Source organism: Aethalodelphis obliquidens, unplaced genomic scaffold, assembly GCF_003676395.1.
Source record: "Aethalodelphis obliquidens isolate GAN/ISIS:26980383/991018 unplaced genomic scaffold, ASM367639v1 scaffold2, whole genome shotgun sequence".
NCBI lineage: Eukaryota > Metazoa > Chordata > Mammalia > Artiodactyla > Delphinidae > Aethalodelphis > Aethalodelphis obliquidens.
The window spans coordinates 80,207,833-80,227,948 of NW_020837946.1; the positions used below are offsets into that span (position 1 = coordinate 80,207,833).

The window sequence follows — 20,116 nt, forward strand, 5'->3', positions numbered from 1 at the left end:
TACCTGTTCTGCCCTCGAGGCACTTGCTGATCAGAAGTTGCACACATGAAGAGGCTGAGAAGACAGGCAGAAAGCCCTGCTGAGGGGCCGAGAAGCTAAGCAGAACCTTTGTCGGTCTAGCGGGAATTGGGAGTCGCAAACAGGAAGGCAGAGTGAGCAGGGAAGCCAGGAGACAAGGGAAGTGTGGAAGAGGAGGGGAGCTGACCGGCTAGGTATAGAATTCTACGTTGGCAGTTATATGCGTTCAGTGCTTTAAAAGCGTTGTTCCACCTACTTCTAGCTTTTATTGCTTCTGTCCATACTACGTGTTGGCAAGCTTGTGCAGCAACCAGCACTCTCAGGCACTGCTGGGGAGACTGCAAGTTGGTAGAGCAACTCTGGAAACTGTTAGGCAAAATCCAGTAAAGAGGGCTTCCCTGGTGGCGCAGTGGTTGAGAGTACACCTGCCGATGCAGGGGACACGGGTTCGTGCCCCGGTCTGGGAAGATCCCACATGTCGTGGAGCGGCTGGGCCCGTGAGCCATGGCCGCTGAGCCTGCGCGTCCAGAGCCTGTGCTCCACAACGGGAGGGGCCACAACAGTGAGAGGCCCGCGTATCACACACACACACACAAAATCCAGTAAAGGCAAAGCATGAGTACCGCCTATCCGGGGTGTGGGACCTGGGATAGACCTGGCAGAAATGCATATATCCCCACACCAAAAGACATGTACAAGACTGCTGTGCATGGAAGCAATCCAAATGCCTATCAACAGAATGGATGGATTTTGGTATATTCATAAAATGATCTGCTGTACTTCTGGGAGAAAGAATGACTTTGCGACTCAAAAAAACACTGATGAATTTGACATATAGAATGTGGGAAAGAAAGGAGGACATTCTGTGTGGTTCCATTTCTAGAAATCTGCATGGCAGTCACAGTTGCATTACCTTTGGGAGGTGGGGTGTAAAGCCTGGTGGACCCCGGTGGCCTTCTGGGGTTCTACGACTTAACATGAGTGGCAGATACACTGCATGTTCCGGCTGGGAAATTCAACAAGCTGTGCACTTATGATCTGTGGACTTTCCAGAATGCATGTTAAACTTTAATTTAAAAATTTTTGCTTTATAAAAAAGGAGGAAGTCTAAGATTTCCATTTAGCAATATGACAGGATAGGTCGCTTGAACACTACCTCATTACACAGCAGGCAGAAGTGTTGGATAACGTATAACCAATACCTTTTGTAAACGTACAAATGAACTCTCCAGAAAGTAAGGGAAATCCCAGGGGCCAACACTGAGGAAGGTACTGAATTCTTTACCCTGGTGGGAGAGGGGAAGGTTAATAGATAAACGATAAGAAGATGCAAGGCCTTGGGTCCTCATGGGGTGTAGAGGTAGTGTAGAGACCCCTGTATAACGGCAGAAACCCTGAAGGGCTATATCCTATGTGTAACACTGCCTAAAAGAGAAAAAAATCCACCCTTAAGTAAAGTCAATGAAAACGCTGTCTGTCTCAGCCTGGGCTTGGGCTGAAAATAGTCGACATAAAGAAGTCTTTCCTGAAAGCCTGTAACCGCGGGGCTTGTCTTCAGTTGAACTGGGGACTACATGTATATTCCCTGCTTATACCACATGACAAATATAGAAAGAGCCACCAAGGGACATGGTCAGATTTTTCTTTACTTTCGCAGAAAAACAGTGAACAGCATAGAAGCTGGAATTAAAAGGATACGCGTCCCTCTATCTCAAGATTTCTCTTGGTCTGACTTTATACCAGCAATAATTTCCAGTGAAGATTCTGCCTTTGAGGGAGGCATCTGCACTTCATAATTAAGCAGGAACATAAAATCCTTAGCGGCTTAGGTATCCTCCACAGAACAAGCCTTTTAAAAAACTGCACGTTTTTGACTTGACATTTAATTCTACGGACTCTTAATAAACACTTAGACAGTCCCTGTCTCAAGGAGCTTTTAATCACTCAGCACAGAGAAAAGTCACAGGCAAAAACCATGTGGACCTGAACACGGGACATTCAACTCTCATTTGCCTTCACCAATTCCTTCAACTGGTCCCTCACAGAATATGATTTCAAGATCCTTTACCATTCTGGTTCACAGCGGCAAGAAAATTGCATTGATTTATAATGAGCAGTTGATGAAATTAAGTTTATCGCAAAGGATAAAGGGGCCGAAGACTAAATGGAAGTTGAGGAGGTGAACAACGGCAGTCCATTATTGGGGGGGCATCTTAAATTCTCACTTCCAGGAGGGAGTACGGTCCCGTGAATCTGTAGGCGCCAAAGTCAATAACAATGTGATGGAGGAGGAAGTACTTACATAACACACATTTCAAAAGTCAGAGTGACAGGGAACTTGAAATTCAATCAATCTCCTGAGCAATTTGGGATGCAAGCTTATTCCACAGAGATAAAATTCAATATTTACACGAAATGGTTTTTTTCACTCTCAACCAGTTGTTTTCACATCGTGTGATAACTAAAACCTTGTTAAATAGATCACAAAATAAACCAACAGAAAACGAGGAACATCCCAGAAAGTCAGGACATCTTTCCACAGCAGTTACTGAGCTGCCCTTACCAAGCCTGTTGGTAGTCCTACGGCTGCTTCAAACAAACTAATAATAAACAGAAAAAAAAAAATGTAGGCTTACTCAGTAGTTTTCAGTAGACACATTTTATAGTTTAATCTAATAATAATAGCATTATTTTCATTGCTAAAAAAAATCTGGAGAGAACCCAGAGGAAATGTTGATGGTTCGTGGCAAACGTGGCTGGACAAGAAGGAATTATGTCTTCTCAGTCTACAGCGCTAGTCCTTGCTCCTTACCTGACGTTCAAGGCCCCACAAAAATAGCCTGGATCCCCTGTCCTGCTCCTATTATTCCCCAGCATATTCTGCTACACCCAGTTCAGGTCTCCCCCTGTCCACTGAGCCCACATGGGTATACTCCATGCCTCTGCTCTGAGTGACTTCCTGGAAGATATGCTGCCTTCACTCTGCCACCTGCCTTGCCCACCTGTCGGGCTGCTGCCATCTCCCCAGCCCAGGATGCTGTCACTGGCCGCCTCACCCCCCAAAACTGCAATTCTTCCCTTAAACTCCCAAGCATTTAATACCATGTTTCCTCTAGCACATGCCTTTGTCCTGCTATTTTTGACATTTGATATGTTCAGATCTTATCTCCCAGCTAAACTGCCAGGTCCTTGAAAGAAGAAACTTGATTCCTATCTTTCACCGCATAATCCCCCAAAGAGTTTGGCACGGTGGTTCTATGGCAAGAATCTCAAGGCATCACTTTCCATTTATTCCTACAAATGTCAGGACAAAAAGATAAAAAAGGGGAGAAGGAGAAATTGTGTAAAGACCTGAGATACTTCCAGGTGTCTGTACTTCAGAAGGATAGATTTTGACCTCGAAAGAACACATCAAGGTGGAACTTCCTCATTTCCAGAGAAGAATTCAAGCAGAGTGTCACGGTCTCTGTTTTCCCCTTGTGACAGAGGTAGACTTGTACACCTTCAGACTTGAAACTGGGCCTCTGTGAAATACAGCCCAAGGCCCAAGAGAGCACCAGTTCACAAAACCTCCTTTTCCTTTGTATCATCTCTGCCAGGGCAATACGGAGAGAAGCGCTGTCACGTTTCCTGTACAGTAGCTCTAACCAGTGGCAACAGCTTCAAAAGCTCATCTGGCAGCTTTGTCCTACCAGGAACCAGCCCAAAGGTTATTGGCTACACAAGCAGATTATCCTGTTTTTGTCCAGAGTCACTGTTTACAGTGGTTCTCAAATTTTGCTGCATATTCGAACCACCCGGGGGGAGCTTTCAAAAATTCAAATGCCCGGCTGCACCCATACCATTTAAACATGAATCTCTGGGAATGAGTCCAGGCGTCGGTGTTTTCACCTGTGATTTCTACGTGCCGCCAAGTTTGAGAAGCAGTGGTTTAATCAGGTCCAAACGTTCACCCTGTAGTGGTAATGTTAGCAAACACCGCTGGTCCGGAGTGAGTGCGTGATTGCAGAAAGCAACGCGGATGGAACTTCTCTCTTTTTTTTTTTTTTGCGGTACGCGGACCTCTCACTGTTGTGGCCTTTCCCGTTGCGGAGCACAGGCTCCGGACGCGCAGGCTCAGCAGCCATGGCTCACGGGCCCAGCCGCTCCACGGCATGTGGGATCTTCCCGGACCGGGGCACAAACCCGTGTCCCCTGCATCGGCGGGCGGACTCCCAACCACTGCGCCACCAGGGAAGCCCGGAACTTCTCTTTGATTACCTGGATGGCTGGACACCTAGCTTGTGAATCAGCCGATCTTCAGTGTCTCCACATTCTTCTCTTCCCTGTGGTCTTTTGGGACCCTACCAACATTCTCTACTCCTCAAAGTAAATAAGAAAAACCCAGAAATGACAACAGTGCATTTTGCTTTCTATGAGTGGGGAGAGGAGCTCCCAGTGGTTTCTGTCCCTGACTGTTCACTAGAATCACCTGGGCTGTTTAAACACACTGGTGCAGGGCCCTAACCTCAGAGACGTAGGCTCAGTTGGTCTAGAGCTGTGGTTCTTAATGCCTGGTCTCCGGACCAGCAGTATCTGCATCACTGTGGAATGCTTTAGAAATGCAAGTTCTCAGGCCCCATCTCAGACCTATAGGAAGGAGGGGGAAGGCAGAACTAGGGGCAGAGATCTGTATTTAAATAAGCCCTCCAGGGAATGACGGTCATGCCGAAGTTTGAGAACCACTGGTCTAGGCAGGACGCAGGTCCAGGTGGTTTTGAAAAGACCCACAGGTATTTCTCCTGGGCAGTCTGGGTGGAGACTCATGGGTTAAATAAATAGCACCGGATTAGGTAGCTGACACCTGTCCTTCATTGAGGTTTTCATGCTCTCCTGATGTTCAGTCCTCCAGGGGAAACAGAGTGCCTTCTGCTGGGGTGAGTAGAAGAGCTCTTGTGTTACATTGAAAAATAACAGATTGGTGTTGCTGTGTTCAGTCATTTTAACAACTGAATTAGATCAGCAGCGAAGCCCATCTAACTACATGCTCAAACATTTGTCAATAAAATATCCCATCCTATCACCTCCCCATCAGATGAATCGACTTTCCTTCAAACACAAAACAGCCAATTAACAGTGACTCCATATCCAAATATAACCATCTTTTTTACTCAATAGGATAAAAGAGATCTGAACATGAATACGAAGCATCTACTTCATTTTGAAATGGGCCTTTGGGTCAAAATTTCATGCTTTGATCGGGCATTCATCGCATCCCTCAAAGAGAACTTAATAGTTTAAAAAGCTCAGGGTTTTTATTTGTGCGATGATGACATTGAGAATTCTAGCTTTCATGCAGTCTCGGGATAGAAGCCTCTGGCAAGATATGTAATAAATGGGATCTTTATATGAACAGCAACTCATATTTTTACTTAAAGGAAGTTACTAGGCAATGACTAATGCTTCGAAGAGTGGATTACAGGCTGGCTGTTCTCTTCTTATGTGCCATTTGTCGGGCCTGGGGGTGAGAAGTCTCACTCACCTCTTTTGGAGCTCCAACGATGCTTCATGAGAAAGGGGACAAGTCTATGGACCAGTTTATGTCTCTGACAATGTCTGATGATAAGGTACTGATGTGGCATAAAAGATCTACTAATAGCCTTAGACAAGAGAAGTGGTTGAGATTGCAAGCATGCCTCTCTCTATACATGCATCATAGTCAACAGGCCATTCACTCGTGGACAGCTCTGGGCAGCCCAGTGTGTCTACTGAGAGTTTACCTCGAGGGCAGTAGATGTCTGGAGCCCATCGGTTGCACTCATAATTGTCCGCTGCCTTTTCACAGGTGAAACACTTAAATCCACCAGGATATGGTGTGGCTACAAAAAAAAAAATCAAGAGAGAAGATTAAGTTTTTAGACTGAGCACAGAATCCTGCATGGTGAAGTGAGACGCTTTTATTTTTTAAAAAGGATTCTCAAAATAGCCTGGCAATTTCTTAAAAAACTAAACATGCAACTGTCATATGACTCTGCAGCTGCACTCTTGAGCATTTATCCCTGAGAAATGAAAACCTACATTCACACAAAAATCTGTACACAAATGTGTATAGCAACTGTATCTGTAACATCCCCAAACTGGAAACAACCCAGATGTCCTTCAATGGGTGAAGGTTAAACAAACCATGGTACATCCATACCATGGAACACTAGTCAGCAATAAAAATGAATTATTAATACATGTAACAACCTGGATGAATTTCCAGGAAGTTGTCCTGAGTGAAAGAAGTCAATCCCAAAAGGTTATATACTGTATGATTCCATTTGTGTGACATTTTTTAAATGAGAAAATTTTTTAAATGGAGGAAGTATTAGGGGTTGCCAGGGGTTGCAGTTGCCAGGTAGTGGGGGGAGAGTCAGAGGGACATGGGTGTGAGGCCAACAGGAGGAATCCTTGTGCTATTGAAACCGTTTAGTGTCTAGATTTGGTGATGGATACACAAACCTACATGTGATAAAATTATGTAGAACTAAATACACACACACACACACACACACACACACAGAATCACACACAAATGAACACAAGTAAAACGGGGGAAGTCTGAATAAGACCGGTAGACTAATGTATCAGCGTCAATAACCTGGTTGTGATATTATTCCACAGTTTTAAAAAATGTTACCATTGGGGAAAACTGGGTAAAGTACATATGGAATCTCTGTATATTACTTCTTACAACTGCGGATGAATCTACAATAATCTCAATAAAAATGTCAATTAAAAAAAGGCACTCTGGATTTCCTATGATTTACTTTTATGTGTCAACTTCTGTAGACATATCATCGTGTAAATAAATATAAATATTAGGTTCAATCATTAAAAATTTCTTGATGCTTGATCATTTCTTACCTATAAAATTTCTTTGGTTCAATCGTATAATTTTATCTGGTTGGACCTGCTATGGTTAAGAGTCTCAGGGGATAGCAAATACCAGCTAAGAGTCTTCATTGCTAAGATACATGCTGCCTGTGCAGAGGTGAACCTCCTAAGGGGCCCTGGGGGCCCACGGCCAATGTCTCGGGGCAGAGTGCTGAGGGCACATGGGGATGTTCCAGGAAGCTGCTCCTATCTTTCCCCTCCATTCCCCACTCTTGAGCTGCCTCTTCCTGCCTTCTGAAGGGATTGTCCTCCAGGTACTGGTATTCTTTGCCTTGCATTTGTGTTCAGGCGGGATGCATCCATGGGAGTCAGGTTCTGGAGAGTGCCCAGCATACCAGGGTCTCCTTGGTAATTAAGGACCAGCATCCAAAAGGAACGTCTGGCCAGGCCATCTCTGTCCTTTTCCCTGATGTACTTTCACTTGGTGCTTAGTTTTAATCATTTGCTTACTTTGTTGCTTAGAGTTTCGCCTTTCACAGACAGAACTTGTGTGTGTGTGTATGTGTGTGTTTGTGTGTGTGTTAATCTGTAAAACTACCTGGCCTCTTTGAAAGCTGCAAACATGCAAACACTTCATCTGCAGGAGCCAACTGTTCTCCCTCACAGATGGCTGAGCCTGCATGTCCCACTGGCGGAAATAATCATCTCAGGGTAAATTACTTTGCCCACATGGAACCAATGAAGTATGTTATCAAAAATAAATGAAGGAGGCGGCAGCAGCTTAAGGCCAGAATTATGGGCCAGATATAACTTTGATTTTCACCTTGCTTAGAATAACTGCCCATCCTCGCATTTGCTTGTAATATTTCACAGAGCTGACTCTGACAAGACCCAATAACCTAACATGATCAAAAGTCATAAACTGTCTAAAAAAGACAGGTAACTGAAACTTTTAATGGGCCCATTTGAGAGTTCTATGTTCCTCCAAGTGGCTGGTTACTCAAGTTCATAAACAGAATGATGCTGAGAGCAAGGATCCTCTTAAAAATGAGGGATGGAAAGCAGCCTAGGCATAGCCATCCAACGACTGCATTCCCAATGAGGAAAACTTGCTCTGGTTAAACATGCTCTATCATGTAATTATAATAAACAGAAATCAACTATTTTGTAAAACTACACATAGAAAATTTTTATGTCTTCACTGCCTAGATAGGTGGGTTATACTCGAGATAAAGATTCTAGTTTAGGTAAGTACATGCCTGAAGAATTTAAAATAAATAGGTTCTCGGACTTCTCTGGTGGTTCAGTGGTTAAGATGCCACGCTTCCAATGCAGGGGGCACAGGTATGATCCCTGGTTGGGGAACTAAGATCCCGTATGCTGCACCCAACCAAAATAAATAAATAAATAAATAAATAAATAGGTCCTCATGTTCCAAAGGCATTCAATACTCTTATGGACATTTTAATTAGATTATTTTTATAAATACCATTATTAAAAACCATACAAAATATTTTAGGAAATTATCCTGATTGGATACATTAAAAATAGTTTCACTATCCACTTTAAATTATTTAATATATAAATAAGTGTAAAAGACAGAACTTTAAAATAGTTTGTAAGATTTGAAGTAGAATTATTAAAGCAGGAATTTTGAAGAAAAGATGTATATAATTTGTCAAAGAACAGCATTTCTCAAAAAACGATCATATTCACTAAGGTTTATGACGGCAAGCCAACCATAATACTTCAGCTTGTGTGATTAATTCACTAGAGTATCCAATTTTATCTGTCTGTCACTGCAGCCAGTAAAACTTTTAGCTGGAATGTTGGATTAGCTATTCCTGGAAACTTTCCCATCAAAGAGATAAATTAAGAACTTTGAATGAAGACTGACGACCCAGCTGTTCCAAGAATAAACGTATTGAAAGCCTAGCACTAATAAGTTGTAGTGTTCCCAAATTTGGATTAATAGACTCTTCAAAATTATCTTTTGCAAGACTAGTGACATATTAAATTAAATACTGCCATTTCTTATACAAGTAGGCCTGGACTCTGAAATTAACTCAAAGTGTGTCAAAATTAAAACAGGAATATGAGCTAAAACACTATGGTAGCAAAATGAAGCTCTGTTAAAAATCATTTATCTCTGAATGTGTTTATCAGCATGTATCATTGCCAATTAACCAAACGATCTCCTTTCCAGTGAGTTTTATTTTTAAGTCCACAACTTCATATCTGTTGCATTCTCAACAATGACAGTCTAATATTTGCTCATAGGAACTTGTATTTACACCTTGGCAGGTAGTACTGATCAGTGAATAATCAAACCCTTTTCAGTGACAAATCTCTGAAAACAGACTCAGCTTTCAGTCGATAATTACAGCACAGTACCAAGAAATGGTCCAATTCCCCCCTCTGGAAATATTTAGCTAATAAACAAGGTCTTCAGATGAACAACTATCTCCAGTAACTTGCTAACTGATACTGAATCTGATAAAGAACGTTTTTTTCAAAAGAACGGAAAGAGGTTTCTAAGAGATGTGCAGTTTTCTTCTCTGTTACTTCAAAGCATTACAGAGCAAGTAGGGTTTCAAATCGTTGTGGCCCCAGCTGCGAATGAATCTAATTTGGCTCCTGATCACAGAGTTAATAAGCTTAGTATTTCAGGGCATAAGTATTTCAGGGCATAAGTCCTTGGTCCCTCAAGAGAAGGTTATTGTAAAGAAAAAAAGAAAAGCCAAAGTGCCCAGTTACTTCCTGTAATATAATCTGTCCATTAACTCCCCTGGTCAGCCATGGTTCAACCGACCATAATTCATTTGTAAGGCATCAGAAAAGATTTCGTCTTTGTTTCCATCCCTTGGAACTTTTGCCAGGACAAAGGCCTTCAGTTACCAAAACCGTGGTGAGAAGAGAATCTTGTTTTGAACTGTATGCTGATGTGTAATGCATCCAAACTTTCTTCTTTTTCATTCTTACCAAATTAATTTCCACTGTTTTTGGAAACTGGATGCAAATACAAAATTTCTAGAAATCTAATAAATTGATCTTCTCAGTCCACTAGGCAACAACATATTGTCAGTATAATTTTAATACCATGAACATATTTCTGATAGAAGTGCATTTCCTGGTACCTTTCTAGAAAGTCCCCTCACTCCCTAAGACTTAACGTAGTGTAGAATTATGGGAAAACTTCGCTGGCTTAAACAAGCCCCCTGTAGAGAGATAGGCTCTTTGGTCCACATAATTAAGGAAAGACTCAGAATATGCAACCAGAGGAAAACTCAACTTCCCAGGAAAGATTTCTATTACAAGGAATGAAAAGGAGGCCAAGAACATGTTGAAGTCACTTAGGATGTTAAATTCTGCTATCTTGTACGAGGTCTAACAGCCAAATAAGTAGCTTCACGTCTCTTAATACAAACTCCTGCTTCAAAGGTTTTTATTAGGCTTTGGTATTTTAATCATGGGCTAGGAAGAAATTCATCATTTTTCACATGAAAAAGAAAAAAAACCCATACCCATGATAGAAAAGAATGTTACTGAGGACAGTGCCTCAAGTTTGAAAGCCATAAAGTTTATTTCTTTTAAAGGCTTAGAAACTTCGAAGGTTAGGGAACCAGAGAGCAAAGGAGATTAGTCATGGGAGGCTGAACTTTCCCAACCCGGGTTCCAATCTCATCCCACTTGCTATCTCTGAGGGCCGTTCGGGGCCCAGGAGAAATGAGTTTATGTTTGTCTGGTGTGGAAAACTTCTGTATCTTCTCACATCTCCAGCATCACCGCGTCTCTCCTTGGGCAGGTTCTGAGCAGTATCTAATATTAATGGAATCTGGCTCACTCGCCGACCCCAGGAAAGCTGTTTGTGTCTCCATCTACAAAGTGAGGCAATTATATTAATAATTCAAAATCAAAATAATCCCATGCTTCCTTCATATGTTTTTTGTGGTCTATGTTCTACAGAAACCTGCTTATTTGTGGAGAGATCGCTTCATCTAAACATAGTCTACTGGGTGCTGCTTAAGGGCAGACAACCATGACCGTTTAAAAAATCAAAGTGTAAAAACAAGCAAACAGCACCAAAAACTTCTGAAATAGTGCAGAGAAATGTGACGTTAGCTCTGCTTTAAAGCGGTCAGAATAAACAAAGTTATGGCCAAGGAGGAACCATGGACAGGAACTTGAATCCTGCAAGAACTTATATTCCTTGTGACCAGTTATGGAGACTCTGAAAGAGAACTCAGCCCAGACTTGCTGGTGAACCATCTACATACAACATAGTTTAGGAACAGCTGCTTCTACCCTTCTCTATATTCCAAAATCACATCAGAATACTCCATCAATTCTTTGTTTACAGTGAGCTCTCTTTAACCAGGCCATGGCTCTATTTAATCAACATAGGTCACATGAATGGAACTTTTCCATCAATTTCTAAAGAGCACAGGTGATTGCCCCTCCAGCCTGGCAGAGCTCATCCTTCAAAGATCCCATTCTGAAATGGACTTTCCAAATAGAGGTCCACTCAACGCCCGCCAGCACTGACCCACCATACCCCTGAGGCACAAGCAGAGTGTGTTTGTTTTGTTCTTGGTCACTTAAATCCACCCCCCTTAATTTTCCTTTCCACCCTGCGTGTACAATCACAGCCTCAGAGAAGGCCAGGCGTGGGTCTGTTTTGAGGCCCAGTGACTTCTGAGTTTGTCACTGAAGCGGACAAAGAATTCCGCAGAAGCTGAAAGTCCTGGCAATCAAACCCGAGAGACTGAAACCTAGGTTTTTGTTCACCAACTGTAATAAAAAAGCATGGTTGTTTGGAGAAAAGAACAAAATGCAATCTTAGAAAACAGAGAAACTATCAAAGCACCTTCTTTTCATGAATGTTACTAAAATAAACTGCCCTGCAAAAACAAGCAGCTAGATAAGCTTTCCATACAACTAACCAGTAGGCACCAGCCTGTACTGGTGAGAGCGTACAACGGCAATAAGTCTAAAGAAACTATTGGATGCCGGTTAAAAGTATATCTGGGAGGGTGGGGGGGAGGGAGACACAAGAGGGAAGAGATATGGGAACATATGTATATGTATAACTGATTCACTTTGTTATAAAGCAGAAACTAACACACCATTGTAAAGCAATTATACCCCAATAAAGATGTTAAAAAAAAAAGTGTATCTGGATTTAAAAAATTAGTGATGTACCTTCAGCATCCTCAGTTTACTGTCTGAGCCAATTAGCACAACATCATAAGTAACAGGCATCTGATTGCCTGTTATGTATGTGCTAGCATTTTACAGATATTATTTCTAGTCCACAAAACAATGCTATAGGGTATGTATCATTTTAACCAAGTTAGAAATGTGGAAATCAACACTTTAAAGATTCCCCTAACATTTATTGAGCATTTCCTATGGCTCACAGTGCTAAGTGCTTTGTATGCGTTCTTGTATTTCATCTTCACAAAGTTAGGGAACTTATTTCAAGTCAGAAGGCTATGAAGCAGCTGAGGGAGGTCCTAACCCGAGGTCAGGTGGACTCCAAGCCCCTGTGCACTCCTTGGACCACCTCTCATTCAACCAGAACACGGAGACGTTACATATTCTAACCATGTGGCATTGAAGGAGTCCAGGTGACTGCCTCCACCTTGTAGATTGCAAGATCCTCAAAAGCAAGGACTATGGTTGATTTGCCTTTACATTTTTCACGCCGATCACAATGCTTGACACACAGTAGAGGCTCAAAAATGTTTGGCGAACAGAACATTTCAAAAGAGTAATGCACCTCGGGGCGAATGCTAAAGGTCAGCCCTCACACTACATACCCAGCTCAGGGGCATTCCAGCAGAGAGTCAAGCAAAAGTAAAAGAGATGAGATAAATACAGAGATGGTGACCAGTAGAGAAGGAAAGCTGCTGTGTTTCCCGAAGCGTGATCCTTAGAATATCGGCAACAGCGGAAGCACCTGAATTTCTTGCTGAAAGCAAAAATCCATGGGGACCACCCAGATAGATGCAGTCAGACACTCCAGAGAAGGAACCTGGGACACACATCATTATACACTCCCAAGATAATTCTTAAACACAGGAAACTGAAAGGGATAGGGAACAGGAAGTGGCGGGAGGCAATTATGCTGAAACTGAGAATTAGATGCACAGACAGGAAGGCCAGCTATTATCTTGCTTATAAAGGCCTGATCTTTTACAAACACCTTCCTCCCGGGACTTGGCGGTTGACTTTGATAACTGACCGAGGGCTGGCAGAGTCAGAGGAAAGGGTGTTCAGAATCAGAGGGACCGAGGGTACAGGGAACAGAGAAAACAAGCCTAATAATTTACCTTCAAATACAAACACCCTGTAAAAAGGGGAGGGTAAAACACAACGATGTTTCTGTCGCATGCGCGCCCCCCCCCACCCCGCAATTAAATCACCAGGTTTCGCCTGAGCGGAAGGCTGCCTCCTGCCGGCCATTTTTCAACTTTCAAATCTTATTGGGAGTCAAGTGACATTTCTGCAGTGAAGAGAACGGAGTCTTACTTGAAGGGTGGAGGTAGATTATGTCTTTGACGGTGAAGTCTCGGGACTGAGCAGCTTTCAGACAATCAGCCAGCAGACTCAGAAGCAGGAGCCAGGCCAGGGCAGGGCCAGCTTCCATGGCAGACCAAGGCGTCACTCATCCAGGGGGCCCGGGAGCGGGGACTCGGGACGGCGGAAGAGGACTTGCACCTGAAATACGAAGCCAGAGTCATGTCAGTGTCCAACTCGGGAAAGCCACGGAGACTCGGCCCAGCTCCTGTGATGGCGGGATGAGCTGGGGAGAAACAGGGAGCCCAGGGCACAAGGAAGTGGGTAGACATGGAGAGAAACTTTACAGACTGTAATTTTAGAGTACTTAGAAAATTTCACCCCAAATCCATTCTTAATTAGGTTGCTAAAGCCCCACTGCTAGCAGTCCCCTCTAACATCCAGCAGAGATGGTATCAGGAAAGATTGAATTTTAATGAAACCCAGCTATTTTTGCCAGGAGGAAAGGGGTTGGCTGCCAGAATGCAACAATAAATAAGTCAGGTGCAGAAGCTCAGAAGCATTTCCTTGATACCAGCAAACGCCAGGTGTGAGAGTGCAGCCTTACTGGGTGATGCTGTACAGGCTAGACTTTCCGATTTGGAAAAAAAAAGAAAAAAGGATATGTAGGTAAATTGGCCTCTCGTGAACCAAGATGTGTCTTTATAGCTCAAAATCTCCTCAACATAACTAACATTATTGGCTGTGTACTGTTGAAGTTCTTTATATATATATATATATATATATATATATATATATATATATATATCAGGTAATTCTCCTCATAACCCTATGAGGTAGGCACTGTTATCATCCCATTGTGAGTAAACTGAAGTCCAGCAAATACATAGAGGAGTTGATTTTAACCCAGGCAGTCTGGCCACTGAGGCCACATTTAATGGTGATACTATGTTCTTCCAAAGACTGAGTCAAGGTATATGAACAAAACCTGAAGAAATGAGATCAAGGTGTCACTGTAACACTAAGCAATCATCATTCTATCCTTTATTTGGACTCTTCCCTTTTCAATTAAAACTGAGAGCAATAAAATTTTACTAGGGTTGAATTATCCAGCTTACTTAGAATGTAGATATATATCTTAATTTATATGCGTTGTTCGCTTGCCATTTTATTGCTTTTCTATAGAGTCTGTTCCTCATGTTCTATTTTCCGAATACCATCATTCTAGCACCCATGCAAGGGATCAAGTTAGATATTCACTTTATTTTAAACTGGTTAAAAAAACATAATTTGGACATTTTGTTTACAAAATTTTAATACAAATATTCAATGACATTTTAAAAACAGCATAAGATAATCCTAAAATTTTGCTGTCAAAACAAACAGACCAAGAGTAAATATATTAGAAATCAAAATCAATAGAGAAAATCAATATCAGACTAATCAGATATCAGAGCACAGTACAGAGTAATATTATTCAAAACAGGATGATAGAAAGTATAAAAATGAATTCAGAAAATGAAACACTCCAAGGAGCTCAGACATAGAGCTATTTCATGATAAAAGCTATTTTTTTTAAATTACAGAACAGGAAAATATTAAATAATAGTAAGATAACTTTATTAAAAATTGTGAAAAGATTAACTGACACCAAACAATGCATGATACACTCAAATTAACTCCAGATGGATTGGTGTGTTCTTTACTTTTTTCAACTAGACAAATTGTTAGAAAATAGAGAACTCTTATCACCCTGTAACAGCTTGATGATGCCAGCTTGCCAATTTCATGCTCACTACGCCCTCTTCTGTTTGCAATTTGGTTCCCCCAAGCAGGTTTGCAATCAGAAAGGGAAGGAGCTGCTCGTTCACTTCATAAATGTGACTGCCAGGCACTGTGCTAGGCACTTGGTTAAATAATGTGATGAGAAAACAAATATCAAGGATCTCTTTCCCTCTATGAGTGACAGGCACAAACATTATCTAATCTTAAGCGAACGCAATAGTTCTTCTGTGTACCTCCATCAGGTCGGGTGAAGCTGTACCTGAGGGACAGATTTGCACAGAGGCCCCTGGACCCCTGAATGAATTGCACCAACACCTGTGTCCTCACAATCTGGGCTCAGTTCGAGAGGAATGGTGAGGAAAGGTTTCTGGTTTTATTTTGAATAATTTAACATTAAATATCAACTAGTTGCCAACCTAAGTTCTTTTTAATGTGAAACTTAATGTCAACACATACCAAACATTGCAAGTGTCTCGTTTCCATTAAAGCATTTCTCAACCACAGTATTCCTTCCAGTTATTAATTTAAAAGTCTCCCTCTGCACAGTCTTTGCATAAGCATTATGTATTACTTAGTGTCATCTGAAATGAACCTTACTGCAACCTCTGTGGCATGGCTACCCATCCAAGAGCCTTCATTTTACAGCTTGTGTTGACTATGTGTGAGTGACATACAGAGGGGAGGAGCTAGATGCCTGGATTTGAAACCTTACTCCAATACTTTCTTGCTGTGCAACCTTAAGCCAGTTACTTAATCATTCTGTTCCCCAGTTTCCTCATCTGCGAAATGAGGATAATACTACCTACCTTAAAATGTACTATGAGTTGGACACAGAGAACAGACTTGTTTGCCAAAGGACAGGGGGTTGGGGGAGGGATGGAGTGGGAAGTTGAGGTTAGCACATGTAAGCTATTATATATAGAATGGATAAACAACAAGGTCCTACTGTATAGCACAGAGAACTATATTCAATAGCCTATGATAAACCATAATGGAAAAGAATCTTTTAAAAATGAATATTTTATATATATATATATATATATATATATGAATCACTTTGTTGTATAGCAGAAATTAAGACAACATTGTATATCAACTATACTTCAATGAAAAAAATACAGCTTTAAAAAATGTGCTATGAGAATTAAATAAATTAACATGTAAAACACTAAGAACAGTGTCTGTCACACAGTAAATGCCACATATTAACAGTATTTCCCAATATTTCTACTACTATTGTTTTGTTCAAAATCAGTCAGTATAGTTTTCTAAGTGAAAGTAAACATGGTACAATTAACTTTGGTTCAACACAAGCACACTTTCCTTAAATCAGAAAAATATGACAATGCCCAGAACTACTAAGTATGACAAATCACAATCCATATGTCTCCTCTACCCCACCTTTGGTCCCATGGCCAGCCAGGCAGGGACAAAGCCAGTGGGGAGAGGCCTAAATGCCACCAGCATTTTAATATGCTGAGGCTCACACAGACCCAGGGATTTCTTGCCATCCCTGTCAAGGAAGCAAACACGTGGGTGCTGGTCTTCTACACCCTCCCTGTATTTACAAGGCCTATGTTCCACCCCCATGATCTCTACCATAGCTGCCTTAGTTAGATTTTACTTGTGTAAAAGATGTGGAAGGAGCACAGGTCATGAGCACACCTTGTACCCCTGCCAAGGCCCACATCTCCAAGCGTGCTCACAGGTCCTACACACAGTGAAGTATCATGGATGAAGTTAAAACAACCATTTCATTCATTAAAAGAGATTCACCTCTACCTGGCAAGCTTGATTCTTTAGGCCGGATTCGTTTAGAGAAAGTTTTCAAACTTGGAGGGTTCAACTACTTTTTAACCATGAATTTTATGTGTTTAATGCAGAGTTTTCAAATTCTTAAAGTAGTTGACACTTTGTCATACCAACACATTTTACTCATGAAATTGTTCCTTCTTTAGCAAAAAAATTTATGTATTTCTAGGCTTGTTTATGATTAGAAAAAGGACTGAAAGGACAAAGACCAAAATGATGTGGGATTTCAGGTAATTTTGATGTTTTTCTTTTTGCTCAATTTGCATGCTCAAAAATTTTTGATGAGCATGTATTACTTTTATAAAGAGGAAAACAGTTTTTGGAAAAAATCGTTCTTTTCACAAAGTGATTTGACAGAGTAATTTCACTTTTTATGCACAAACAGAAGTCAGCTTTTCACCCAAAGCCAATGAATATAGCCTTAAAAATGCCCATGTCTCTTCTAAAATAACAGAGTCCATATTTGATAGAATGTTCCCCCCTTCCCTCTTTTGCCACACCCTTCACCAAGTGCCATAGGCCAGGTGCTCTTACAGCAGAATCTGTGCAAGGACTAAAGGTGCTAAGACTTTATACGGGAAGAGCAAGCCCAGGACAACGAGGGTAAAGGAAAAAGAGAAAGAAGGAAAGGGAGAGGGAGAGAGAGAAGGAGGGGAAGACAGACAGACAGACAGAGGTAAAATGAAGCTAGGAAATATAAAGCAATGTGATCCTAGGTTACTATGCAGCTCACCACTTCACATCAAGCCACAGAGAGATAGAGGATTCCAAGGAACAGCTGCACTCAGTGCGGCCCACGGAGCGAGAAGGGAGGGAGAATTTATGTCTTCCTGTCTCTTGTCTCCCATTGATCAAGGTCCACTCCACGAAGAACCCACTCACCTGTATTTCAGCAGCCAGAGTGGAAGGTCAACCCCGTGTGGATGGACCGCTGACCAAGAAAGAGAAAGAAGGTACCAGTCACAGGAATCTGAGATAACACTCGAGGTTTATCTCTAGTGCATGTGCTATTAATCCTAGTAAACACACTTTTTTTTTTAAGGATCTGTTATATTTATTTTAAAATTTTTTATTGAGATAAAATTCACACAACATAACATTCATCATTTAAAAATAATACAATTCAGTGAGGACTTATTGTATGTCCATAATATTGTGCAACCATCACCTAGTCTAGAACATTTCCATCACCCCAAAAAGAAATTTTGCACCCATTAGCAGTCAGCCCCAATTCCCTCCTCTCCCCACTCCTGGCAGCCACGAAGCTACTTTCTGTTGCTATGGATTTGCCTATTGGGAACATTTTGTGTAAAAGGAATCATACAACATATAGTCTTTCATGTCTGGCTTCTTTCACTTAGTATAATGTTTTCAAGGTTCATCCATGCTGTAATGTGAATTCGTACATCATTCTTCTTCATGGCTGAATAATGTTTCACTGTATGGATATACCACTCATCAGCTGATAGACATCTGGGTGGTTTCCACTTCTTGGCTATTGTGAATAATGCTGCTTTTAACATTCATGTACATTTTTTGTGTGGACATATGTTTTCATTTTTCTTGGGTATATACCTAACAGTGGAATTGCTGGGTCTTATGGTAACTATATTTAACTTTTTGCAGAACTGCCAAACGATTTTCCACTGTACCATTTTACATTCCCATCAGCAAAATTTCTCCACATCCTTATCAACACTTACTTTCATTAAAAAACAATTTTTATTATAGCACCATCCTAGTGAATGTGAAGTGCACTGTGTATTTTTTTTTGTTTATTTTTTTTTGCAGTGTGTGGGCCTCTCACTGTTGTGGCCTCTCCCGTTGCGGAGCACAGGCTCCGGACGCACAGGCTCAGCGGCCATGGCTCACGGGCCCAGCCGCTCCACGGCACGTGGGATCTTCCCGGACCGGGACACGAACCTGTGTCCCCTGCATCGGCAGGCAGACTCTCAACCACTGCGCCACCAGGGAAGCCCCTGTTCATTTCTTAAATTGAATTATTATATTTTTATTGTTGAGTTGTAAGAGTTCTTTCTATATGCTGGACTCTGGACTCCTTTCAGATGTATGATTTGCAACCGTTTTCTCCCTTTCCCTGTGTTGACTTTTCACTTTCTTGATGATGTATTTTGATACACAAAAGTTTTTAATTTTGATGAAGCCCACACATTGCTTGTATAAATAATTCCCTTATACAAGTCAAGCCCAACACAACACAACACACAAAAAAAGATCTGCATAAAATGCACAGTAAAAGAACTTGTCTACTTTATAGTAGCCAGAGCTATTTTCCCACTGCTCTTTTCCATGAGAAAACAGGATGGGCCGGACTATTTATTAATATCACCCAACTGCTTACATTCCTGCAGTAAATCATGAAGCACCACTCACTATATTAGTATTTTCTAGGAACTGAAAAGTGAAAGATGAGTGACATGCATTCACAATTAGTCTAACTGCTACTGAAATATGGGCTCTGCTGATGGGGATGTGTTTTTTCTACACAGATTCTCAGTAGTTGATGGAACTTTAATCCCTAAACCCCACAAATACCATGTTGGACATGCTCAGTGATTTGAAGGGTCTTTTCTAGGACTTTGATGTTTTTCCCTGGAGTCCACTGTGTCTTTGGAATGTTCTAGACATTTAGAAAAGATGTTGTGCTTCCATCTTGTGCACTGCTATTTGAATATGCGCTGAGGACTCGTCCCTGACTACAGCTCTCTTATGAAGTACACTCTCATTTTCACAGCTTTGTGACCTTTCATTTGTTATTTATGAGCTTTTGCAAATCTAATACCACTCTGACAGATTTAATTTGTGCTCTAAATTACCTTTGCATGAGTTAACTCAACTGCTGGTTTTATTCCAATAGATTACTTGCTACACTCTGAAACAGAAAGAAAAAAAAATAGTTCAAGATCTATTAGACTTCCTCCACTTGGGAGAAAGTTGAAAAGAGTTGCATTCTGATTTTTACTCCATGGTACTACATAGTATAAAGGAGGATTTCTAACTCTAGTCAGATTTCTAACTCTATACTAGATAGTATAAAGGAGGATTTCTAACTCTAGTCAGAGAGGCAAAGTGATAGAACCATAACACAGGTCAAGTTTTA

At 41.4% G+C, this 20,116-nt stretch overlaps 1 protein-coding gene across 3 annotated transcripts in view; it reads right to left on the bottom strand.

The window, feature by feature from the left end:
• Positions 1-20,116, bottom strand: part of LYPD6 (LY6/PLAUR domain containing 6) — a 109,395-nt gene that overhangs the window by 13,758 nt on the left and 75,521 nt on the right. For 2 of the 3 annotated variants that reach the window (XM_027131546.1, XM_027131565.1), the window contains exons 2-3: positions 13,411-13,599; positions 5,778-5,876 (exon numbers count right to left, since the gene is read on the bottom strand). In XM_027131546.1, the coding sequence (XP_026987347.1) occupies positions 5,778-5,876; positions 13,411-13,528 (217 nt within the window). In that variant the 5' untranslated portion in view covers positions 13,529-13,599. Of the gene's footprint in view, positions 1-5,777; positions 5,877-13,410; positions 13,600-17,877; positions 18,060-20,116 lie in introns of those variants that run through there. The other variant, XM_027131557.1, reaches the window with a different exon arrangement.